At 34.0% G+C, this 27,222-nt stretch overlaps 1 protein-coding gene across 4 annotated transcripts in view; it reads right to left on the bottom strand.

Moving 5' to 3' along the window:
• LOC308639592 (transmembrane protein 182-like) overlaps positions 1-27,222 on the bottom strand; it is a 569,067-nt gene that overhangs the window by 325,115 nt on the left and 216,730 nt on the right. The window contains exons 7-8 of one of the 4 annotated variants that reach the window (XM_081277822.1): positions 23,639-23,681; positions 7,885-8,493 (exon numbers count right to left, since the gene is read on the bottom strand). The exons of 2 other annotated variants lie outside the window; for them this stretch is intronic. In XM_081277822.1, coding sequence (XP_081133948.1) covers positions 8,439-8,493; positions 23,639-23,681 — 98 coding nt within the window. In that variant the 3' untranslated portion in view covers positions 7,885-8,438. Of the gene's footprint in view, positions 1-7,884; positions 8,494-23,638; positions 23,682-27,222 lie in introns of those variants that run through there. One more of the 4 variants, XM_081277824.1, reaches the window with a different exon arrangement.

The raw sequence follows: 27,222 nt of genomic DNA, 5'->3' as shown, positions 1-27,222 counted from the left end.
GTCTGTTTGGCCACAGGGTATTTGAGAGTATCTGAAAGATATGCCTGACTTCAGTGGTTTACTTAAAGTTACAAATACACTTTTACCTCCCATTGATTAAGATTAAAAAGTGTTAGCTTCATGTAAATAGCAGTGGATAAAACTAAATATAATGTTGTAGATATTTGTCAAGTATAAGCAAAACTCCAGTCTAGACTTTGATAATGTAAGATAATGCTTCTCAATATTTAATGTGCATACAAATTACCTCAAGACCTTTTTAAAATTCAGATTCTAATTTTGTAGGCCTGTAGAGAATCTAAGTTCAGCATTTTTAACAAGTTTCCAAGTGCTGCTAAAGCTTCTGGTCAAAATTTTGTGTAACACAATTCAAGGAAACAGATCTGAATAACAAATAGCTCAGTGAACAAGGATGTTTGTTTATTCCTTATGTTTCTTCGCCATATCTCTATGACCTACAGTTCTGAGTTCAGAAATTTGTCTCCAATAAAAGCCCCTTTTGTCAAAACTAAGTCTCATCATAGAGAATATGAAAATATGTTAAAAACAAGACAAGTGCCATTTATTTAGTGCCATTTATATGCTGCTCAGCACTGTATTAGCTTCTTTAATACTTAATCATATGTCATATGTACTATTATCATTTTGAATTGGGGAAGCCAAATTTCGTGTTAATTCATCAATATTTTCAGATGACAGAGCTATTAATTACTGTAAGGCAGATGTAAATGTAATTCCAAAGCCTTTTGCTTTTAATCTCTGTCTTAGTCAATGACCTATTGTTTAGATAGTCATTTGAAAGAATATTGTAAAAGTTGGCAATGCTTTTTAATGTGACACCTACCTCCATGATATTTCCAGGATTTTTCAATATTGACATGAATTTTCCTTACTTTTGTGATATGCTTAACATCTCCATAATTTATGCCATTATGGCACTCCACTTATGGCATTATTTTGTGTTATTCTTCTGAAGAGTAACTATGTCTTATAAAGAAATTATTTTATATAATTATGTGCCAATATCATATAATTGTTAAAATAAAAAAACAAACAATATTACAGGCCACAGAGAAAAGAACTATAAAATCAAATAAATTATTATTTCTAGGTTAATTATTGTGCTTCCTAAGATAATTTTACATAACACTATGATATACTTGCCACAAGTTTAATATTTTGACCTAGAGGAGTAAATTCTGAGGAACATCTTATGCCAACACCTCAATACCCTGCACAAGAGGTCAAGAAGCCTCTTTTTCTGGACCTCTCCTCTGTCTCTCTCTCTCTCTCTCTCTCTCTCTCTCTCTCTCTCTCTCTCTCTCTCTCACACACACACACACACACACACACACAAACATTAAAAAATAAATAAATAAATAGGTTAATTAATTAATTAATACAAGTTTTGTTAGACACAAAATGTATTTGTCACTCATGATCTTGGTCTCAGGCTTAACAGCAACATCTGTAAATGCACACATTTGATTTTTTTCTCTAAATTTCTTGCCCTTTATTCTCAAAATAAAGGCCTTTATCTCCAAATGCAGAGAAGATTTGTGGGTTGTGCATCTGCTAAATATACATATTGCAAGGGAGCATTGGAAGACTAAAGCAGAGAAAGCATGAAATAGAAAAAATATTTCATCTTACCAAGCCCTCTTGTTAAATAACACAAATGAAAGAGATCCTCATATAAACAATGTTTACTCATATTACTAACTACAAATGTACATGGTATTTGGGGATCATTTTTTTAACATTATACTACTCATAAATTTTCATATGCATGTACATACTGTAGATATAACATATAAAGTGTGCTATCAATTATTTTATTGGCAAATACATGGACATTGGTTAAATTGTGTATATTTTATTTTTATATAATATTTAATAAGGATAAAACAAGTTTCTAAAAAATAAATAAATAAATTAGTGTATTGTCTTAAGATTATATTTTATTTTGGTAAGAACATTTGACATATCTATGTCTAGATCTTATTCAACTTGCTTGACTAAAACTTTAACTGTGTTGATTAATACTTCATTTCCCTTTTCATCCAGTCACTAGAAACTACCACTTCACTTTTTGATTCAATGAAATTGAATATTTTATTTAACTCATATAAGTCATGAACTATCCTTATATGAATGGCTTATTTCTCTTAGCACAATGTCCTTGAAGTTCATCCATGTTTTCACATGGTACATGGTTTTCTCTTTTTGAGACTGAATAGCATTCAATTGTACTTATATTGCACATTTGTTAAATCTACTCATCTGATGATGGACATTTGATTTTGTCCATATCTTGTCTATGGATACCACTTGGGCATGCTAATTTCATATATATATATATAAATATACTTTGGAAGTGGGATTCCTGGAACATATTTGATTTTCACATATTTGATTTTTTCTCTAAATTTTATTATTATTTCTTTTTAAAATCTTCATAAGGTTTTCCATAATATTGTATCAGTTTAATTCTCACCCACATTGAATAGTGGCAATGGGTCATAGTTACCAGTCAGCCAAACAATCACAGAGATATATAATCAATGATTTACAGTATACAGCATTGTTAAGCTATAATGTTCAGTAAGTGCATTGAATGCAATTTATAGTATTTGCAATTTATGGTATGTTTACTAGAATCATAAGATGAGGTGCATCTTTATTACTGGAAGAATGTAAAATCATTTTTAAAATTTTTATATTTGTTTTAATTAGTTATACATGCCAGTAGAATGCATTTATTCACTTAGATATATTATACAAAGATGGGAAATAATTTTTCATTTTTCTGAGTGTACATGTTAGAATCACATTGCTCATGCAGTCATATATATACATAAAGTAATGATGTCTGCTTCATTCTACAATCTTTCCTCTCCCCACAACTGCTCCCCTCTCCTCCCTTCACTTTCCTCTACCTAATCTAAGGTTAAAATTCTTCTGTAGTGCCCTGTCCCCCATATTGTGAATTAGTATCTGCATATTAGAAAAAAACATTTGGTCTTTGGTTTTTTGGGGGTGGGCTTATTTCACTTAGCATGATATTCTCCAACTCCATTCATTTATTGGAAAATGTCATAATTTCATTCTTCTTTAAAGCTGAGTAATATTTAATTGAATATATATGCCATGTTTTCATTATCCATTCATCTATTGAAGGACACCTAGGTTGGTTCCATAATTTAGCTATTGTGAATTGAGCTGCTATAAACATTGATGTGGCTGTGTCCCTGTAGTATGCTGATTTTAAGTCCTTTGGGTATAAAACTGAGGAGTGGGATAACTGGGTCAAATGGTGGTTCCACTGCAAGTTTTCTGAGGAATCTCCATACTGCTTTCCATACAGTTTGTACCAATTTGCAGTCCCATCAGCAATGTATGAATGTACCTTTTTCCTCACATACTCACCAACATTTATTGATGCCTGAATTCTTGATGATTGCCATTCTAACTGGAGTGAGATGAAATCTTAATGCAGTTTTGATTTACATTTCTCTAATTGCCAGAGATGTTGAACATTTTTCCATATATTTGTTGATCAATTGTTTTTCTTCTTCTTCTGTGAAGTGTCTGTTCATTTCCTTAGCCCATTTATTGATTGGATTATTTGTTTTTTCAGTGTTAAATTCTTTGAGTTCTATAGCCTAGAAATTTATGCTTCATTTAGGTGCATGTGGTAAAGATCTTTTCCAATATGTAGGCTCTCTCCTCACATTATTGATCATTTACTTTGCTGAGAATATGTTTTTTAATTTGAGTCCAACCCATTTATTGGTTCTTGATTTTATTTCCTACATATTAAGGATCTTGTTAAGGAAGTCAGATCCTAGGCTGACATAATGAAAATTTGGGCCTACTTTTTCTTCTGTTAGGCACAGGGTCTCTGTTTTAGGGCCTAAGTCTTGGACCCATTTTGAGTTGATTTTTGTGAAGGGTGAGAGATAGAGGTTTAATTTCGTTTTGCTTAATATGAATTTCCAGTTTTGCCAGAACCATTTCTTGAATAGGCTATCTTTTCTCCAGTGAATGTTTTTGGTATCTTTATCTAGTATGAGATAACTGTATGTATGTGGGTTTGTCTGTGTGTCCTCTATTCTGTACCATAGGTCTAAAAGTCTATTTTGGTGCCAGTACCATGATGTTTTTGTTACTATAGGTCTGTTTAAGATCTGGTATTGTAATGCCTCCTGATTCACTTTTCTTGCTAAGGATAACCTTACCTATTCTGGGTCTCTTATTTTTCCAAATAAATTTCATGATTATTTTTTTTATATTTCTATTAAGAATGTCATAGGGGTTTTAATAGGAATTGCATAAATCTCTATAACACTTTTGGTAGTAGGGCCACTTTGACAATATTAATTTGGCCTATACAGAAGACAATATTAATTTGGCCTATACAGGAGCATGGGTGATCTTTCTATCTTCTGAGATTTTCTTCAATTTCTTTCTCTAGTGTTCTGCATTTTTCATTGTAGAGGTCTTTCACCTCTTTTGAGAGATTGATCCCCAGGTATTTTTTTTATTTTAGGCTATTGTGAATGGGGTAGTTTTTCTAATTTCTCTTTCAGTAGATTCATCGCTGATGTATAGAAATGCATTTGATTTATGAGTGTTGATTATATATCCTGCTATTTTGCTAAATTCGTTTATTAGTTCTAGAAGTTTTCTGGTGGAATTTTTTGGATCTTCTAGATATAGAATCATGTCATAAGCAAATAGTGATAGTTTGAGTTCTTCTTTACTTATTTGTATTCCTTTAATTTCTTTTTTTCTGTCTAATTGCTCTGGCCAGAGTTTGAAAGGTGATGGTGAATATAACTGGTGGAAAAAGACATCCTTGCCTTATTACAGTTTTTACAGGTAATGCTTTCAATTTTCTCCATTTAGAATGATGTTGGCCTTGGATTTAGCAGATATAGCTTTTACAATGTTGAGATGTAGTCCTATTATCCCTAGGTTGTCTAGTGATTTGAATATGATGGCGTGCTGTATTTTATCAAATGATTTTTCTACATCTATTTAGATGATCATATGATTCTTATTTTTAAGTCTATTAATATGATGAATTATGTTTATTGATTCCCGTATGTTGAACCAACACAGCATCCCTGGGATAAACCCATTTGATTGTAGTGCACTATCTTTTTAATACATTTTTGTAGCAATTTGCCAGAATTTTATTACAATTTTTGCATGTATGTTCATTAGGGATATTGGTCTGAAGTTTTCTTTCCTTGATGTGTCCTTGTCTGCTTTTGGTATCAGGGTGATATTAGCCTCATAGAATGAGTTTGGAAGGGTTTCCTACTTTTCTAGTTTATGGAATAGTTTGAGAAGTATTGATGTTAATTCTTCTTTGAAAGTCGTGTAGAACTCAGCTGAGAATTCGTCTGGTCCTGGTCATTTCTTCATTGGTAGGCTTTTTTATGGAGTGTTATATTTCATTTCTTGAAAGTGATCTGTTTAAATTGTGTATGACCTCCTCGTTTAGTTTGGGTATTTCATATGTCTCTAGAAATTTATTGATGACTTCAGTGTTTTATGTTTCATTGGAGTATATATTTTCAAAATAGTTTCTAATTATCTTCTGTATTTTAGACATATCTATTGTGATATTTCCTTCTTCTTCTTGTGTTTTAGTAAGTTGAGTTTTCTCTCTTTTCCTCTTTGTTAGCATAGCTTAGGGGTTGTATATTTTATTTATTTTTTTCAAAGAACCAACTTTTGTTTTGTCAATTATTTCAACTGTTTATTTTATTTCAATTTCATTGATTTCAGCTCTGATTTTAATTATTTCCTCTCTTCTACTGCTTTTGGTGTTGACTTGTTCTTCTCTTTCTAGGGCTTTGAGATGTCGTGTTAGGTCATTTATTTGTTGACCTTTTATTCTTTTAATAAATGTGCTCAGTGCAATAAATTTTCCTCTTAGTACTGCCTTCATAGTGTCTCATAGATTTTGATATGTTGTATCAGTGTTCTCACTTACCTCTAAGAATTTTTTTATTTCATCCTTGATTTTTTCTACTATCCATTCATCATTCAAGCGTGTATTATTTAGACTCCATTCATTAAAGTAGCTTTTTTTTAACTTTATTCTTGATTTCTATTTTTTTTTTCCATTGTGATCGGTTAGAATGAAGGGTTTTATCTCTTGGGTTTCTTTCTTTTTTTGTTGTTTTTGTATTTGTATTTATGAAGAGTTGCTTTGTGGCATAATATATGATCTATTTTAGAGAAGGAGCCTTGTGCTGGTGAGGAGAATGTATATTTGCTTGGTGGTGGACAAAATATTCTATATATTTCTGTTAAGTCTAAATTATTGATTTCATTATTTAGTTCTATAGTTTCTTTATTTAGTTTTTTTTTAAATATCTGTCCAGTAGTGAGTGAGGTGTGTCAAAGTCACCCTTTATTACTGTGTTGTGGTCTATTTGATTCTTGAAATTGAGAAGGGTTTGTGAGTATATAGATGCTCCATTATTTGAGGCATACATGTTTACATTTGTTATGTCCTGTTGATATATACTTCCCTTAAGAAGTATAAAATGTCCTTCTTTGTCTCTTCTGATTAACTTTGGCTTGAAGTCTACTTTATCTGAGATAAGGATAGAAACTCCTGCTTGTTTATGCAATCCATCTAAGTGATATGTTTTATTCTTATCCTTTCACCTTCAGCCTGTGTATGTATTTGCCCATGAGGTAAGTCTCTTGAAGATAGTATATTGTTGGGTCTTGCTTTTTAATCCAATATGCCACTCTATGTCCTTTGATTGATGTGTTTAGGCCATTAACATTCAAGGTTATTATTGAGATATGATTTATATTGCCTGTTATTTTGACTTATTTGTGGTTTTTAATTTGACTTAGTTTCTCCTTTGATAGAATATTCCTTTAGTGTAGATCCTCCTTTTGATGGTTTTTACTTTTTTTTTTTTACTTCATACTCATGGAATATTTTATTGAGAATATTCTGTAGTGTAGGCTTTCTAGTTGTGAATTCTTTTAATTTTTGTTTATCATGGAAGGTTTTAATTTCATCTTCAATTCTGAAACTTAATTTTTCTAGATATGAAATTCTTGGTTGGCATTCATTTTCTTGCAGAGGTTGAAATATATTATTCTAGGACCTCCTAGCTTTGAGGGACTGGGTTAAGAAATCCACTGAGATCTGAATTGGTTTCCCTCTATACATAATTTGATTTTTTTCTCTCATGACATTTAGGATTTTATCTTTATTCTGCATGTTAGTCATTCTCATTATAATGTGTCTTGGTTTGGGTCTTCTCTAATTGTGTTCATTCAGCATCCTGTAAGCCTCTTATATTTGATTTTCCATTCCATTCTTTAGGTTTGGAAAATTTTCTACTATTATATTATTGAAAAGATTGTGCATTCACTTGGTTTGTATCTCTACTCCTTCATCTATTCTGATAACTCTTAAATTTGGTCTTTTCCTGTTATCCCATAATTCTTGGATGTTCTATTTATGGCTTTTTATCATCTTTTTTGCATGGTCAGTACTACCTTCAAGATGATATATTTAGTCTTCATTGTCTGAGGTTCTGTCTTCCAAGTAGTCTAGTCTTTTGCTGATTCTTTCTATTGAATTTATAACTTTGTTTATTGATTTCTTAATTTTGAGGATTTCTGCTTGTTTTTATTTTTTCACAATCTCTAACTCTTTTTTTTTAAAGAGAGAGTGAGAGAGGAGAGAGAGAGAGAGAGAGAGAGAATTTTTAATATTTATTTTTTAGTTCTCGGTGGACACAACATCTTTGTTGGTATGTGGTGCTGAGGACCGAACCCGGGCCGCATGCATGCCAGGTGGGCGTGCTACCGCTTGAGCCACATCCCCAGCCCCACAATCTCTAACTCTTTATTGAAGTGATCTTTCACTTCCTGTAATTTTTATTTGATTTCACTCCTTATACTCTCCTTTTATTCCCAGATCAATTAAGCTATGTACATTCTGAACTCCTTTTTAGACATTTCTTTTATCATGCCATCAGTGGCTTCTGTCATTGGAGCAAATTGATTTGTTTGGGATATTTTATTTCTTTGTTTTTTTCATGTTGTTTATGTGTTGTGCCATCTAGCAGTATGGAACTAAGACATCACAAATTTTACCCTGCAAACCTATAGTGTCCCTGAAGGTTTACAGCACCTCACCTTTAATGCTGTGACCAATATCAACAGCACACAGTATAAACAATATATAGCCTTAAACCTAACAGCTTCCGCTAAGGTGTCCACTGCTTTCTTGCCTTAAACCAAAATGCTGATTTCAATAATTATCTGTAATATAAACAGAAAATTTGCTAAAACAATTTACAATTTCAAATGGTGGATGAGAGAACAGAAGTAGCATAGTATGCCATGTTCAAGGGAGGAAGAGAGAAGGTAGAAACAAAGATTCACCAGAAGAGTGGAAAAGGAGCCAGCAGAGATTCATGGTTGGTTGGAGAAAAGCTGTAAAAAGAATCCAAGAAAACAGACAAGTGATAGGAAGAATACAAAGAGAAAAAATCAAAGATATAAAAATAAAACAAAAATGCAAAACACCATCCATATATCATTGTCCCCCATACACTGATGCATAAAAAACACCCTGATCCAAATATGAGAGAGATGTTGATGAATAGAAAAATAAAATAAAATAAATATCAATGGAAAGTCAACTGTCTCCATCAGCACTCAAAATTTTCTCAGCCCTGTCTCTGACATCTCATAGAATCACCAGTCCCAGATCTATGCTCACAGACACAGGCCTTATCCCACCAATCTTGGCTTCAGATACCTCAGGCTCAGCCATGCTGCAGTCCCAAGTTCTCCATGCTGCTCCACTTGCAGAGAGACCACCATGGATACAATCATGCAAAGGAACAACGCTGAGATGCAGCAGCAAGACAGTGGCCAACAGCACTCCTAGCAGGAAGACCCAGATGCCTCCAAACCTGCAGGCACCCCCAAACTGTGCCTATAGGTAATGGTTGGAGTCCCCAGACAGATGCTGTTATATTGTAAACCTGCTGGCACCCTGGTCCCAGGCGTTAGTCAGCACTCCGAGATGGGTGCAGCCACATGCAACCAAACCTGGAGTGTCCCCTGCAGTAGTACTCTGGGCAGTGGTAGCAGCAGTAGTCGCAGTGGTTGGTGGCAGCAGGCAGCAGATCAGCAGCAGCAATACTGAAATAGAGTCTGAAGTGGCAGCTGTGGGGACAGTGTCACCAAGGCAATCTCTAGTGAGCAGCAGCAATATGCATCTGGGGTAGCAATGTCTGTGGTGACAGGAGCAGGTGGCTGCAGCTGCATGGGCAGCAGTACTCAGAAAGAAGACCTCCAGGTGAATTCGGGGTGGCAGCAGTAGTATCACAGGCAGGGTGATGGTAGTAGGCAGCAGCTGATTGGAAAAGAGATCTCCGGGTATCATCAGCAGTGACCTCAGAGGTAGCATTGGAGGTGGCAGTGCCCAGAGAAAAGACCGCTGATCACAGAGCAGTATCTGCAGCAACTGCGTATTCAGAGGCAGCCACTGTGGCAGTGGTGCCTGTGGAGGCCAAAATCAAAATGTTATACAAAAATACTTTATGAATTATGCTTTACTTTATTTTTGTTATTCACCAGAACATGGCCACTCTATCAATGAAACACACAGAAACGTGCAGTAATAATTGAATCTAATTATATTTGATTTTATGTGAACTCTCAGTCATATAAAAATATGATATTATACATAGCTGTAGTTGGAATCTGGAGTATCTCCCCAAAACCCATGTGTTAAAATCTGGGTCTCAACTCCATGGAACTATTGGAAGTTGGTGAAAATTTTAAGAATTATACCATAGTGGGAGAATCCAGGTCATTGGTAGGGTATCCTCTCAATGGGAATTATAGGATCCTGGTCTGTTCCTCTTTGCTTTTTTTCCACTGATGGGTTGAGCAGTATGTACCAACATGTACTTCCCAAAATGATGTGCTAACCTGGAAGAACCCTGAAGCAATGAGAAAATCAGTCCTGGGCTAAATCTTCCAAAAGTATGATCCAAAATATATCTTTCATTCTAATAATTTGATTTTTTCAGGTGTTTTTGAGTATTTTATTGATTCCTTTCATTATATGTAACATTAGGATACATTTTGTCATAATCACAAAAATCATTGAATATAATTTGCTCTAATTCAGTCCTTAGAACTTCCCTTTCCCTCCTCCCCCTGCTCCCTTCCATCTAGTGTACTGATCTTTCTTAAAGTTATTTATACATTATTTAAATTAGTATTGAATGGATATACTTGACTTTGGAATTAAATGTGATATATTCATTTATGTACATATGAGAGTCTGGTCAGATTCATTCCACTGTTCATCCCCAATCCCATCCCTCTTCATTCCCACTCAATCACCTTTATCTGCTCTATTGATTCTTACTCTATTTTCATAAAATTTCCTCTCCTTTTTTCTCTTTCTCTCTCTCTTTTTCTCTCCCAACTCTGCATTTTTATTAGCTTCTGAAAATCAGAGAAAAAACAAAATCAACCTTTGTTTTTTTTTAAGGTTGCCTTATTTCACTTAGCATGATAGGCTAGAAATCTATCCATTTACAGGCAAATGTCATAAAACTATTCATTTTATTGCTGAGTAATATATATATATATATATATATATATATATATATATATATATATATATATATATATCACAATTTCTTTATCCATTCATCTGTCAGTGGGCATCTAGGTTGGTTCCCTAGTTTAGATATTGTGCATTGTGCTACTATAAACATGGATGTGGTTGCACCAATGTAGTATCTCAGGTATTTTGTTAGTCATGGAAAACTAACACACATATTTATTTGTTGAAATAGAAAAACTTAACATATTTTATTTACTAATTTATTGTTTGATATATTCCCAAATACTGAAGAATAGTTTTGGAAATTGGTCCAGTATCCCTATTCCTGTAACAAATTTGCTTTATTACTACTGATCACTCAAATTGGGTACAGTTCTGACTCTTATCATTCTGCCTAGTTGTTTAGGACTGGTTTTTGAGATCAAGCCTTGATACTGATTTATTATTTGAATTTCCTTATATTGCATCAGCCACATCTATATCCATATCTCTCTCTCTCTCTCTCTCTCTCTCTCTCTATATATATATATATATATATATATATATATATTATATATATATATTTATTTATTTATTTATTTATATATATATATAATGACATTTCACATCAATAAAACCACTCTTTTTTGTAGTTTGCCATATTTTGCTTATCAATTGCTGGATAATAGCCTATGCCAAACTAAAGCAATCATCATATTTTTACTGAGTATTTAGATTAAATGTTTAACTATGTCATAGTTAAGCTCATAATTTCTGCTACATTTGGTGCTGGCTGAGTCTAATCACACACATTATTTGATGAGTGGCCTGAATGTCTTCATTTACATATCAGGGACCTCCTCAGCTGTGACAACTATTTCTCTGTGTGGTTGTTCTCACTATGAAGTCTTTCATATTAACAAGGCTACCCCAGACTTGTTTACAATTAGTATTGTTAGAGGTGAGTGAGAGTAGAAACTGTCAGGCTTTGGAGACTTAGAATCAGTATTTTTACATTGCTGTTTCTGTTTAAATCTGTTGGTTAAAGAAGTCATATGATTGCAAGTTAAAAAATAAACTTCATCACTGGTAACTTATCAAAAGAATTAATGACAATGTTTTATCTACAATGCAATGTATGTATAATCATTATAGATATTCAAGTTCTAGACATTTTTCCAGAGTGGGTTTCTTACCATAACCTTCCCTATTTTGTAGGAACACCTAACTAAAAGATGGATAATTAACTCTAAGGTCACTGTAAAAACATTAAAAGTGATTTCCCCATCAGTATTTCAAGAGAGAAAGTAGAGCTTCATATAATTTACCTCAAGAAATAAACATACCCTTGGGGAAATTTAAAAGCTTCAATTTGGGGATGGCTGTGTAACTTAGTGTCTAGTTCCTCATTAAACATGAGCATGGTCCTCAGTTCAATTTCAAGCAACAAAAAAAAAAGTAAATAAAAGCCTTAAATTTTACAAGTTTAAAATCATGCAGGAAAAAAAATATTGTCAGAGTGTTGAAATTAGAAGGGCTGAGAGGAGAATAACTAGACCAGGATAAGAAAGAGATTTGAAGAAGATCCTGTTCCATTCAATGCTAGAGAAGAGAATTCTAGAGTTTTTACTGCTGCAGTCATAACATTTTTATTTTTAGTTGTTTTCTTTCAGTTCACTCTTTTTAAAAGCCTTTTATTTTCAGAGTAATCCTGGGTCCATCCCACCACCAGCAGAGACCTGCTGGAGCTCAGGCTCTGGCACAGGACCGCCTCCTCCAACCAGCAGAGCTCAGTCCCAGCCCAGATCCACTTATACAGACCTGCACAGATCCCAGGCCCAGGGTAGGCCAAGGTCCATCCTACCACCAGCAGACACCTGCAAGAGCTCAGGCTCCAGTACAAGACTGCCTCCGCTGACCTGTGCAGGACTCAGGCCCAGGGTAGGTGTGAGTCTTCCATACCCCCACACCTGGGAGCCCAGGACTAACCCACCTCCATTTGGGACACTGTAGACATTGCCATGGCCTTCCCAAGGCAGTCGCCTCTACTTATCAACAATGGTCAGGGCCTACAAGAAGCTTTATCTCTGAGCCTTCATTCCAAAAACAATTGTAAGGCCCACCCTTTCAGCCCCATCTTTGAAAGACACTGCACCCATCTTGGAGCACCTCCACTACTATCTTGAGATACCTCCACTATTGCTGCCACCTCCTTTTGTTGCAATAGCATAAATCAAGGGACACCTGCACTGTTTGGAAGCCCAACATCAAGGTGAGGTACAAATAATCTGTGCAGGTACTACAAGATTATAGGCTAGAAACTGTAATATCTTAGATCCACACTACAAAAAAGGAAGACACATAGACAACATAAAAAAGGGAGGAAAGTGCCCAAACAAACCAGGATACTACAATAACAGAACCCATGGGCAGTGAAATTGATGAAATGTGAGAGAAGGAGTTCAGAAGGTTCACAATTAAAATGATTTGTGAACTAAATAATGACCTTAATGAGCAAAGACAAGCAAAAATTGTTCACACCAATGAAGTGATAAGAGAGCAAATACAGGTAGCAAAAGATTACTTTAAGAAACAGAGGCTGTGAAAAAAAAAAACAATCAGAAATCCTTGAAATGAAGGAAACAATAAAGAAACAAACAAACAAAATCCTCAATAGAAAGCATCACCAACAGCCTAGATAACAGGGAAGATAGAATGTCAAATACTGAAGACAAAGTACACAATCCGGAAAATAAAGTTCACCACAAAGTGAAGATAGTAAGAAACAATGAAGAGAACATCCAAGAATTATGGGATAGCATGAAAGGACCAAATCAAAAAGTTATTAGGACAGAGGAAGGCACAGAGTTTGAAACCAAAGGAATGCAGAATATTTTTAATGATATAATAATAGAAAATTTCCCAAGCAGAAAGAGTGATTTGGAAACTCAAATACAAGAGGCTTAAAGGACATGAAATGTACAAAAATATAAAATATGTACACCCAGGCACATTACAAGGAAAATTCCTAGCATACATAATAAGGATAGAATCTTAAAGGCTGCAAGAGAGAGGAATCAGATCAAATATAGGGGGAGACCAACCCATATCTTGCAGAATTTTAACCCAGACCCTCAAAGCCAGGAGATAATGGAAGAATGCATATACCAAGCTCTGAGAGAAAATGGATGTCAACCAAGAATCTTATATCCAGCAAAATAAAGCTTTATATTTGATGATAAAATAAAACCCTTTAATGATAAACAAAAGTTAAAAGAATTTACAAGTAGAAAGATGGCACTATATAACATCCTCAGCAAAATATTTCATGAAGAAGAAGTGAAAAACAATGATTAAAATCATCAAAGGGAGGCAATACAGTGAGAGAAAACCTAATAAAAGGAGAAACCAAGTCAAATTAAATACCAAAAATAAACAAAAATATTTGGGAATAAAAATAATGAATTAATAATAACCCTGAATGTAAATGCCCTAAACTCACCAATTAAAAGACATAAACTAGCAGATTGGATTTTTTTAAAAAAAGGACCGAACAATATGCTGCCTTCAAGAGACTCATCTCAGAGTAAAAGCCATCCACAGACTAAAGTGAAAGGTTGGAAAAAAAAACATACCACTCACATGGACTGCAGAAACAAGCAGGGGTTTCCACCCTCATATCAAATAAAGTAGACCTAAAGCTAAAGTTAAGCAAAATGGATAAATGACACTACATACTGTAAATTGAACCATACATCAACAAAATATAACAATTATAAACATATATACCCCAAACAATGGAGCATCTACATTCATCAAATTCTTCTCAAGTTCAAGAGTCAAAAATAATACAACACAATAATTCTAGGCGATTTTAACACACATTTTTCACCACTGGATAAATATTCCAAACAAAAGATGAATAAAGAAATTATAGAACTCAATAATACAATCAATAACAGAGTTAACTGACATATTTAGACTATTTCATCCTTCAATGAGAGAATACACATTTTTCTCAGACACAAATGGATTCTTCTCTAAAATAGACCATATAATATGCCACAAAACAACTCTTAGCTAATACAAAAAAGTAGAAATACTACCCTGCATTCTATCAGATTATAATGGAATGAAACTAGAAAAAATGATAAAATAAAAAATAAAAGTTACTCTAACACCTGGAAACTAAATAACATGCTACTGAATGAGCAATGGGTTGCAAAAGACATCATCAATGAGGAGATTAAAAAATTCTTAGAGGTAAATGAGAATACTGATACAACATATTGAAATCTCTGAGACACTATGAAGGCAATACTAACAGGAAAGTTCATTGCACTGAGTTAATTCCATAAAAGAAGAAAGAGTCAACAAATAAATAACCTAACATTATATCACAAAGCCCTAGAAAAAAAGGAACAAAACAAAACCAAAATGAGAAAACAGAAAATAATTAAAAGAAGAGCTGAGATCAAGGAAACTGAAACAAAAGAAACAATTGAAGAAATTGACAAAACAAAGAGTTGGTTCTTTGAATAAATAAATAAAATTTACAAACCCTTTGCCATGCTAACAAAGAGAGGGAGAGAGAAAACTTAGATTGCTAACATACGTGATCAAAAAGGAAATATCACAACAGACACTACAGAAATACAGAAGATAATTAGAAATTATATTGAAAACCTGTACTCCAGTAAAATAGAAAATATTGAAGGAAAAAAAAATTAGAGTCATATGACTTGCCCAAATTGAATCAGGATGATGTACACAATTTAAATAGTGTACATCAATTTAGATCAATTTCAAGCGATGGAATAGAAGATACCATCAGAAGTCTACCAACAAAGAAAAGCACGGTTCCTGATGGATTCACATCTGAGTTCTACAAGAAGTCCTTTAACATAGAACTAATACCAATATACATCTAATTATTTGTGAAATAGGAAAACAGGGAGCACTTCCAAACTTATTCTATGAGGTCAGTATCTCCCAGGTAAAGATACATCAAAGAAAGAAAACTTCAGACCAATATCTCTAATGAACATAGATGCAAAAATTCCCAATAAAATTCTGGCAAATTGAATACAACAACATATCAAAGAGATAGTGCACCACCATCAAGTGGGGTTCATCCCAGGGATTCAAGGTTGGTTCAATATAAGGAAATCAATAAATGTAATTCGTCACATTAATAGACTTAAAGATAAGAAATATATGATCATCTCAATAGATGCAGAAAAGGCATTTGACAAAATACAGCAACACTTCAATATGATATGTCAAGAGCTTTGTAATGTTTTGAACAACCAATAAAAAAAATACAGCAACACTTCATGTTCAAAACATTAGAAAAACTAGGGATAACAGGAACATATCTCAACACTGGAAAAGCCATCTATGCTAAACCCCAGGCCAACATTATTCTAAGTGGAGAAAAATTTAAATCATTCCTTCTAAAACCTTGAATTATACAGGGATTTCCTCTTTCACCAATTCTATTTAACAGTTTTTGAAACACTGGCTAGAGCAATTAGATGAATGAAATTAAAGGTGTATGGATAGGAACAAGAGAACTCAAATTAATACTACTTGCAGATGATATGATTTTATACCTAGAAGACCCCAAAAAATTCCACCAAAAATCTTCTAGAACTAATAATTGAATTCAGCAAAGTAGCAAGATATAAAATCAACACATGTAAATCAAAGACATTTCTGTAAGTCAGAGATAAATCCTCTGAAAGGGAATCTAGGAAAACTACCCCATGTCTTTATAGCCTCAAAAAAATATATAAAATACTTGGGAATCAACTTAAAAAAAAAAGAGGTGAAAGTCCTCTACAGTGAAAACTACAGAATACTAAAGAAAGAAATTAAATAAGACCTTATCAAATGGAAAGATCTACCTTATTCTGGGACAGGCGGAATTAATATCGTCAAGGGGCTGGAGTTGTGGCTCATTGGGAGAGTGCTTGCCTCACATGTGTGAGGCACTGGGTTCAATTCTCAGCACCTCATATACATGAATGAATAAAATGAAGGTCCGTCAACACTAAAAAAAAAAAAAAAATTGTCAAAATGACCATACTACCAAAAGAAATATAAAGATTCAATGCAATTCCAGTCAAAATCCCAATGACATTCCTCATAGAAATAGAAAACGCAGTCATGAAATTCCTCTGGAAAAATAGAGACTCAGAATAGCTAAAGCAATCCTTAGCAAGAAGAGTGAAGCAGGTGGCATCAGTATACCAGACCTTAAACTATACTACAGAGTAGTCTTAAACAAAAACAGCATGCTATTGGCACCAAAACAGACTGGTAGACCAATGGTACAGAATTGAGGACACAGATAAATCTCACCTAACTACGGTTATATTAGACAAAGGCATCAAAAACATACATTGGAAAAAAGATAGCCTCTTCAACAAATGGCGCTGGGAAAACTGGATATCTACATGCAAAAAAAAAAAAAAAATGAAATTAAACCACTCTGTCACCATGCACAAAACTCAAAGTGGATCAAGGACCTAGGAATTAAACCAGAGACCCTGAGCCTATTAGAAGAAAAAGTAGTCCCAAATCTTCATCATGTCAGAATAGGCCCCAACTTCTTTAATAAGATTTCTATAGGACAAGAGTTAAAATCAGGAATCAATAAATAGGATGGATTCAAACTAAAAAGCTTCTTCTCAGCAAAAGAAATAATGAGTGAGGTGAAAAGAGAGCCTTCAGCTTGGATGAAATTTTTACCACATGCACACCAGATAGAGCAGTAATCTCTAGGATATATAAAGAACTAAAAAATTTTAACACCAAAAAATAAAAATAACCCGATCAATAAATGAGACAAAGAACTGAATGTACACTTCTCAGACAATGATATAAAATGAATCAACAAATATATAAAAATATCATTAGGATCTCTAGTAATTAGAGAAATGCAAATCAAAACTACTCTAAGATTTCATTCTCTCCAGTCAGAATAGAAGCTATCAAGAATCAAACAACAATAAGTGTTGATGAGGATGTGGGGGAAAAAGGCCCACTCATACATTGATGATGGGACTTCAAATTGATGCAGCCAATAAGGAAAGCAGTATGGAGAATCCTTGGAAAACTGGAAATAGAAACACCACTTGACCCAGCTATTCCACTCCTTGGTCTATACCCAAAGGACTTAAAAGCAGCATACTACAGGGACACAGCCACATCAATGTTTATGGAAGCACAATTCACAATAGCTAAACTGTGGAACCAACCTAGATACCCTTCAATAGATGAATGGATAAAAAAAAGTGTGTCACATATACAAAATGGAATATTATTCAGCATCAAAAGAGAATAAAATCATGGCACTGGAAGGTAAATGGATGGAGTTGGAGAATATAATGCTAAGTGAAGTTAGCGAATACCAAAAAACCAAATGCCAAATGTTTTCTCTCATATAACGATGCTGACTCATAATGGGGTTGGGGGGGGGAGCATGGGTGGATTAGATAAACTCTAGATATAGCAAAGGGGAGGGAAGGGAATGGAGGGGGCAAGGGAGTACGAAAGACTGTGGAATTAGATTGACATCATTACTCTAGTTACATGTATGAAGACAAAAATGGTGTGACTCTACTTTGTGTACAGAGATATGAAAAATTGTGCTCTATATGTGTAATATGAATTGTAATGCATTCTGCTGTGTACATAACAAATTAGAATTAAAAAAACTTTTTATTTTGAGATAATTTTTATTTGCTTGAAATCATAGGAATATTCCCCATCCACTTTTTATCAGTTGTAAAAATTGTGTAATTATACTACAATGAAGAAATTGGCATTTGCTTATCAACTTCATTCAGATTTAACCAGTTTTACAAGTAGACATTTTGGGGCATATGTTTGTGAGTGCTCAGGTATATGAATGCTTAATTCTATGTGATTTTATTACATGTTTAGTTTGTATGACATTGGCATTGTGAAGATCAATAAAGATCCATATAGTAAAATATTCATCCATTGAAGAATTAAATGTTAACCCATATTATATTATGTACGACCAAGGAAAACATTGTACTAAGTAAAGAAAGCTAGACAAAAAAGGCCATATGTTATGCAACACTATTTATAGAACATATCCAAAGTAAGTACATAAAAAAGATGCAAATTTTAACAGGAAGTAGTATGTATATGAATTATAAGAAATGACTTCTAATATGTATATAGTTATTTTGTGTAGATATGAAAATATTCTAAAACTGATTGAGGTTAAGGATAGAGAATTCTGCTAATGTACCACTAAGTTAAGTTCTTTAAATTGATGAAATTTATGTTATACAATTTATATTAAAAATTAAAGATACATATTTCATCACAAGAATCCCTTATATAAAACTTTTGATAGCCACAGATATCACCATCCTGTACCTCCACCCATTAAGTAGCAAACACTAGTCTTTTTTCCATTTCTATACTTTTTTTTAAAGAGAGAGTGAGAGAGAGGAGAGAGAGAGAGAGAGAGAGAGAGAGAGAGAGAGAGAGAGAGGAGAGAATTTTTTAAATATTTATTTTTTTTAGTTCTCAGTGGACACAACATCTTTGTTGGTATGTGGTGCTGAGGATCGAACCCGGGCCGCACGCATGCCAGGCGAGTGCACTACCGCTTGAGCCACATCCCCAGCCCTCTATAATTTTTTATTATTTCAAAACTGCCATATTCACAGAATTATACAATATAAAAATTTTTTAAAATTGGAAATCATTTGACATCCATAAAAGTGTCATTATTTTATTCCTTTTTGATGGTAAGCAATAATCCATGGTATAGTTATGCCACAATGTTCATTATACCTGCTAAAAAATAGTTAAGTTTCTTATAGATTTTGAAAATCACAAATAAAATGGTAATATAAAAATTCATAAGCAAGTTATTATTTAAATGAATTTTAATTTTTCTTGGTTAATTTTCCCCAAATGAATGAAACTTCTGTGACTTATGCTTAGCGTATCTCCAATTTTGGAAAATAATGTCAGGTTGTGTTTCAGAAGAGTTGTGATTTTTTTTTTCAGTAATATGTATCCTACAATTTCTTACCAACCTCACCAGCATTTAATCACTATTTCTTATTTTGGCCATTCTGATCTCATTATGTATTGATCTTACTGTGGCTTTAATTATTATTTCCCATTCTGTTAATTATGTGACACATAATTTTATCTGGTTCTATGATATTTATATATCCTTTCAATAAAACTTCTATCCATTGCTATCACCCATTTTTTTTAAAAAAAAATGTTATTTGTTTTTCTTATTGTTGAATTTGGAATATTTTGCATATTCCAGTTAATGTTATTTGTCACTAAGATATGTATATTCCAATTATTTTCTTCTAGTCTCTACCTCCTCTCATTCTCTTCACATGGGATTTCTCGCATAATAAAATTTCATATTTGATGAAATCTACATTTTTTCCTTTTTATGGATCATGCTTTTGTTGTCAAGTATGGCATGCCTTAGCATTAGATCTATGGATTATATTTCTCATTTTTTTTTATTTTTACAGAGCACCCTCATTGGAGACATACATGCAGAGTATATTGGAAACAAATGAAGCTAAAGATCCTTAAAGAAAGGAAGGAAAAATCACAGGCCTAAAATTTTGGAATATGACAGGATCAAATCTAGCTTCAGGAAGAATTCTAAGTTTCCATTCAAATAATTAAATGTTTAAAACTGAGAGTCATTTCTCATTCTTCTCACAAAGCACATTGTTTTCAGATGTTGCCTTATTTACTTTTCTGTTACATTCAAGGCTTATTTTCCAGAATTATCATACAATTTTAGAAAGTTTCAAATTATTTAAAACTCCCCACTATCCAAGAGACTAGTCAGCTACTCAGAGCAATTAATTCTTAATGTAGTCAGAAACTCCATTTTTGTTTGCAGAAATTCACCTTAAGAACTCCACAGATTGAAGGACATACCTTCTTTTAATTAGTCTCAAATGGTTTGAAAATAAACTCTAGTTTTGTAGGCTCCCATGTTGGAACCAACCTGGAAAAGAAGTCTGGAATCCAATAGTGGTTACTTCCTTAATCGTTATCTTAGACAGTAATACTTCAATAGCACACATCAGATTAATTAATCCATTCCCTTCCCTTACACCATAATTAAATTTGCCAAGTTTGACCACCATGTTTCATTCACATGAGTGTTGGTTATGCTAAATTCTAGGCCAAAAATTGATGCTGGGAAATATATTCTTCTTTGGATTTACCTCTGATCAGCCACTTCATAATAAAAATATCACTTTACTTACTTTTACCTATGACTTCAGTATATTCAAATGGAAGTTTTGGAATTATGAAATAGCTAGTGGTATAATTGGTGAACAATTGTGGTTTAAAATGTCATATTCTGATAATCGTTCTTTTTACTGAAAACCAAAAATCAATTTTCCTTCAAAAATTAAAAAAAATAACTTCTTTCAAAACCAAAATGAGCCAAAATACACTATTGTCATGTATATATAAAAAAGAACAAATAAAAAAGTCATCATATACAAAAGTAAGTTTCAGCAGAATGTAAAACATGCAATCATTCATGGATTACCATTCATTGCAAGATATTTTAAATATTAAAACATGACTTTCATTTAATATCAAGGACTTTGAATACATAAAAAATAACATATGCACTTGACTAGATGCTTTTTTCTTTTGGAGATTACCTTTCAAAATACATTTTATTTTAGTACAGTAAAAAATTAATTACAAGTAGATAAATAAAAATAGGAGTATAAATGGGATAATAAAAATAACTTCTTTTATTTCTGTTTATAATTTTCTTCTTTTTTGTTTTGTTTTTTGCAGTTAGTGGAGATCAAATCCAGGGCCTCATAATCCTACTCTAGTTTTCTGTCCCTGAGCTATATCCCTACCTAATTTTAAATAAAAAGTGTTAACTTCTCTTGGAATTGAAATATCTAGAATAAGATTTATTTTACTGGAGTAATTCACAAAACTCTCTGAACTGGAAAGAAATGTTGTAAAAACCTTGAATTACATTTGATTTTGTGGTACATGTTTGAAGTATTTTGGTAGCAACTTATTATGGTACAGGTGTTTGGCTATGACTAAGATGAAATTTATGGAGATTTATTGAATTTTCATCATAGTCTTAATCAAACCCCTGTATCATTACTCTTCTACTGAGTTACCTCAAAACCTATTAGTTTTGAGTGGTTTCCAGAAGACAAGGCTCTACAACAGGTCCAGGTGCTGTGTAAGCTGCTCTATTCTGCAACTTTAAATATGTGAGTCAGGGGATTTAATGGTGCTTTACTATGTCAGGGACAGATAGAGATCCTGATTGCAGCTATTGGCAGGTCCATATAGTCTCACTGTGTCCTGAAGGGTGAGAAAATATGTTACCATTTGAAGGTATGGACCAGCTGGAAATAAAAGGTTGAAAAAGTAGTATTAAGAAATAAAAACAGGGCTGGGGTTGTGTCTCAGTAGTAGAGCACTCACCTAGCATGTGCAAGGCCATGGGTTCAAACCTCAGCACCACATAAAAATAAATAAATAAAATGAAGTTTAAAAAAAATAAAGAAAAACAAAGGGCAGGCCCCCTGAGCACTTGCCCATGCAGGATCCCAGTCACCTTGCTGAGCAGGAACCCCAGCATCAGTGCCTGTGTAGGACACATGGCTACTGCTACCATGTAGACCCCTATCTACTAGCATGGGGTTTCCACCAGTCATCTCCATCTTTGGGACACTGCAACCACTGCCATAATCGCCTGCACCTGGGGACAGTGAACAGGTTCTGGAGACAGCTGCCAGCCACAACACTGTACTCCAAAGAGCTGCATCCCTGAACACACCATCCAATGCCACCACCTGGCCTGACTTGAACCCCATCTCTGAAAGCAGATGCATCCTTCTTGGAACACTTTTGTCACCAACTTGTGTTATCCTTGCTACCACCATAGCCATCTTTAGTTGGGGCAACTCCCAACTAGGGACACAGGCTGGGGCCTAGAAGCAATATCAAGGTACCTAAAGTCCCCCAACTCTTCCCATCCCCCTCTGTCACTGACCCAGCACAGTTCTTGCAGCTACATAGCTGATCTGTAGCTCTCAAAGACTGGTCCTGATGTACACAATACAAAACAGCCCTCTGACAGGTGTGCAAGCCTAAAGAGAGAGGTTCCTGATTGGGAAGTATAAAGGGAGGGGGTGAGTGTGTCTGGTTTCAGTTTGTGACTAAAAGGCTCAGGGTTCACTCCAGGGAAACTGGGCTGACTGGGCTGTGCAAAATAACCACACAAGAGACACAAATATCTTTTTCATTGGGGTCGCTGTGACGACTCCTCTGACTCTTAAGGGTACACAGGAAGAAAGAGAGTGAGAGCATGTGCTGACCCCCTTTATTGAGTAAAAGCTATTCAAATGAGGCAAGGGGTCGGTTTCAGAGGGCTGAGTCTATTTTCATGATGTCCACTGTCAGCAGGTTGACTGACACCTGGGTAGGCTACACCCAAGGGCACGATAAGAGAAGGGGACACACACAAGGCACTTCCATGGAAGATTCTACCCTAAACAGGGAAAGAGGTTATATTACAAAGGAACAGGTGAGCATAGCTTCACACATGGGGCTGTAGCAAGACACACCCATGCAAGAAGACAGTCACTGAAACCCTAGAAGGGTGGGGAAAGCTCTGCCACATTTCTGTGACTGAGCACCTCAGCACCCAGCCAGGGAGTGTGACTCAGTCACATGCAAGGTTGGTCTCCCACATGAGATAAGTTTAGAGGCTAAAGTAGAGATCAGGAATTGTGAGGTCAACATGTGATATAAGGAGATAAGACCAGGCACCCACATCACACAAGCAGGCTCCAAATGAGATCATTGGCATTCAGCCTCCCAACAGGGACAGGCAAGTGCTATACACCACATCCAGAAGTTCCACCACCAAAACCAACCCTCCCATCCTAATAACTTTACCATCCTGAGGGTGGAGATATCAGCAAACAACAGATAACCCCACCTATTGGATGAGAATGGAAGAAGATACTGAACTTCAATAGAAACAGTTGTTTAATTTTCCTTCAAGATTTATTTCGTCTCTTTTTCTTTTTTCTTCTTTCTCTCTCTCTCTCTCTCTCTCTCTCTCTCTCTCTCTCTCTCTCTCTCCCCCCCCCTCACACCCTGACATCCTGAACATTTGTGAAACCAAGTATTTTTTATGAATTAGGCTATTGAGGACTGGGATGTATGAATAGTATATTACAATTGTGTTGTTTATTATGTTATCTCCTATTTTTACATTTTTAATTTTTTCTTAATTTTTGTTGTTTGCTTTTTGTACACTCCCTATTGTCTTCCCATATACTTTTCTCCCCCAAGTCACCTTTTTTCTTTTCTCCTGCTACTAGCAAACTTCTTTTGATTCCTTTTTCATGCTTCCTAAGATCTAATAATTCTATATCCTCAACTCATACCTCCTTAATATATCACCCTACACTCCATACCCAGTTCTCTATTTGTACACAATCAGAAACTGTAGACACTTTTGCAAAGCTACTGGTTATATTATATTAATAAATGAACTTACCATTTCTGGATATTGTGAAAAAATATGCACATCTTAATAAGAGGTATTTGGTTTAAGACTGTATATTGTTTATATCGGGATTTGTTAATATTGATCTCCCTCTTAAAGGAGAGGTAATGGAACACTGCAGAGACACTATAAACCTATAGGGTAAAAACTGTAACACCTCAGATTCACAGTGCCACAAGGGAAGACACATGAACAACATGACAAAACAAGGGAAGAAAGTGCCCCGATTGAACCAAAATACTACATTTTTAGAATTCATGACCAGCATAGCAGAATAAATGTCAGAGGAGGAATTCATGGTGTACATAACTAAAATATTCTGTGAATTAAAGGATGATATATGACAACAAATAGAGGTGGGAAAAGATCATTTCAATAAAGAGCTACATAAGCAATATAGAAGTAAAGAATTACTTCAATAAGGAGATAGAGATTCTGAAAAAAGAAATCAAAAATCCATGAAATGAGGAAAACAATTAGCCAAAATAAAAATCTCAGTAGAAAGCATCACTAACAGATTAGATCACTTGGAAGACAGAAACTCAGACAATGAGGACAAAATATATAATCTTAGAAATAAAGTTGACCACACAGTGAAGATGGTAAGAAACCATGAACAGAGCATTCAAGAATTGTGGAATAACATGAAAAGTCCAAATTTAAGAATTATTGGAATAGAAGAAGGTATAGAATTACAAATCAAAAAAGAAAAGAAAAAAAAGGATGCTTACCAATAATCTTACATTCAGCAAATTAAGCTTTAGATTTGATGACAAAATAAAAACCTTCCATAATAAGCAAAAGTAAAAAGAATTTACAACTAGAAAGCCTGCACAATAGATCATCCTTAGCAAAATATTCCATGAGGAGGAAATAAAAACCAACAATGAAAATGAAAGGGAGGTATTACACTGAAGGAAAAACTAATCAAAGGAGAAACCAAGTCAAGTTTAAAGACAAAAATAAACAAAAATGACCAGGAGTACAAATCATGTATCAATAATAAGTCTTAATGTTAATGTCATACACTCATTGATCAAAAGACATAGACTGGCAGATTGGATGTTTTTTTAAAAAAAAGAACCAACAATATGCTGTCTTCAAGAGATATATCTCAAAGGAAAAGATATCCACAGACTAAAGTTGAAAAGTTGAGAAAAAACATACCACTCACATGAACTGCAGAAACAAGCAGGGGTTTCCACCCTCATATCAAATAAAGTAGATTTCAAGCCAAAGTTAACAAAAGGGATAAAGAAGGATATTTCATACTGCTAAAAGGAATCATACATCAACAAGACATAACAATTATAAATATATATGTTCCAAACAATGGAGCATCTACATTCATCAAACAAACTCTTCTCAATTTCAAGAGTCAAATAGACCACAAAATAATAATACTGGGTAACTTTAACACACCTCTTTCACCACTGGAAAGAAAACTCAAACTTATCTTCCAAATAAAGCTGAACAAAGAAACTAAGACTCAAGAATACAATAAATAACTTAGACTTAACAGACATATATAAAATATTTAATCCTATAATGAGGAAATACGCTTTCTTCTCAACAGCAAATGAATCCTTCTCTAAAATAGACCATATTTTATGCCAAAGAGTAACACTTATCTGCCCTGAATGAACATGCCCTTAAGTCCTGATGTCCCAGGGTCCTGAACAATTATTGTGTTCTGCAGTAACTTGGACATTTTTCTAGCTCAGATAACAAGGCATGATTCCAGGTGTAGGTGTCAACCACTGGGGTTGAGTTACACTCACCTGTCCCTTTGTAATCCTACCTTTTCTGCATTTTTTGGATAGAACATTCTAAGAAGCAACATCTCCCAAAATAAAAGCCCAACTTCTTAACGTGCTTGCTTTCTCTATGGTCAGCCTCTCCTCTTGTGATCTTTTTTTGCCCCCCTTCTTGGGGAACCTGAGGCCAGGAGATGGGGAAGCCATCCTGCAGCTCATAAAAAGGTATTTTGTGTCTGTATGGTAATTTGTGTCACTCCAAATTAACAAGAGTGACTTTAGTTCAACTGCCCACACTGAATGGGGATGGCACTTAGCAAATAAAATAAAAGTAGAAATACTACCTGGCATTCTTTCAGATCATAATTAAATAAAATTATAAATCAATTACAAAATAAAAATGGAAGCTACCCCAACAACTGGAGACTAAATAATATGCTATTGAATGAACAATGGATTGCAGAAGACATCAAAAAGGAGATTAAAAAATTCTTAGAGGTAACTGAGAACGTTGATACAACATATCAAACCTCTGGGACACTATGAAGGCAGGATTAGGGGGAAAAGTTCTTTGCATAGAGATTATTCCTTAAAATAAGAAAAAGTCAATAAATTAATTACCTAACATTTCTTCTCAAGGTCCTAGAAAATGAAGAACAAATAAATTTCAAAATCAATAGAAGACAGGAAATTATTAAATTAGAACTGAAGTCAAATAAATTGAAACAAAAGAAATGATAGGGAAAAAACTGAGAAAAAAAAATTGGTTTTTTGAAAAAATAAATAAAATTGATAAACCCTTAGCCACACTAATGAAGAGAAAGAAAAAACTCAAATTATTAATATTAGTGATGAAAAAGAAAATATAAAGATGGACACTACATAAATAAATAATTGAAATAATATTGAAAATTTATACTCCCATAAAATAGAAAATAGTAAAGGCACCGACAAAATTCTAGAGTCATATGATTTACTCAAACTTAATTCAGGATGATATACAAAATTCAAACAGATCAATTTCAAGCAATGAAATAGAAGATGCCATCTGAAGCCTAATAACCAAGAAAAGATGGATACACAACTGAGTTCTACAAGACCTTAAAAGAAGCACTAATACCAATACTCCACAGTCTTTCAGCTGATGATTTATATCCAGAATATATAATGAACTCAAGAAATGCAACAGCAAAACAAAATAAAGTATG

The sequence above is a fragment of the Spermophilus citellus genome (genome assembly GCF_964194105.1).
Source record: "Spermophilus citellus genome assembly, chromosome: X".
NCBI lineage: Eukaryota > Metazoa > Chordata > Mammalia > Rodentia > Sciuridae > Spermophilus > Spermophilus citellus.
The sequence above is the reverse complement of the archived record's forward strand: the minus strand, read 5'-3'. Positions and strand labels throughout refer to the sequence as shown.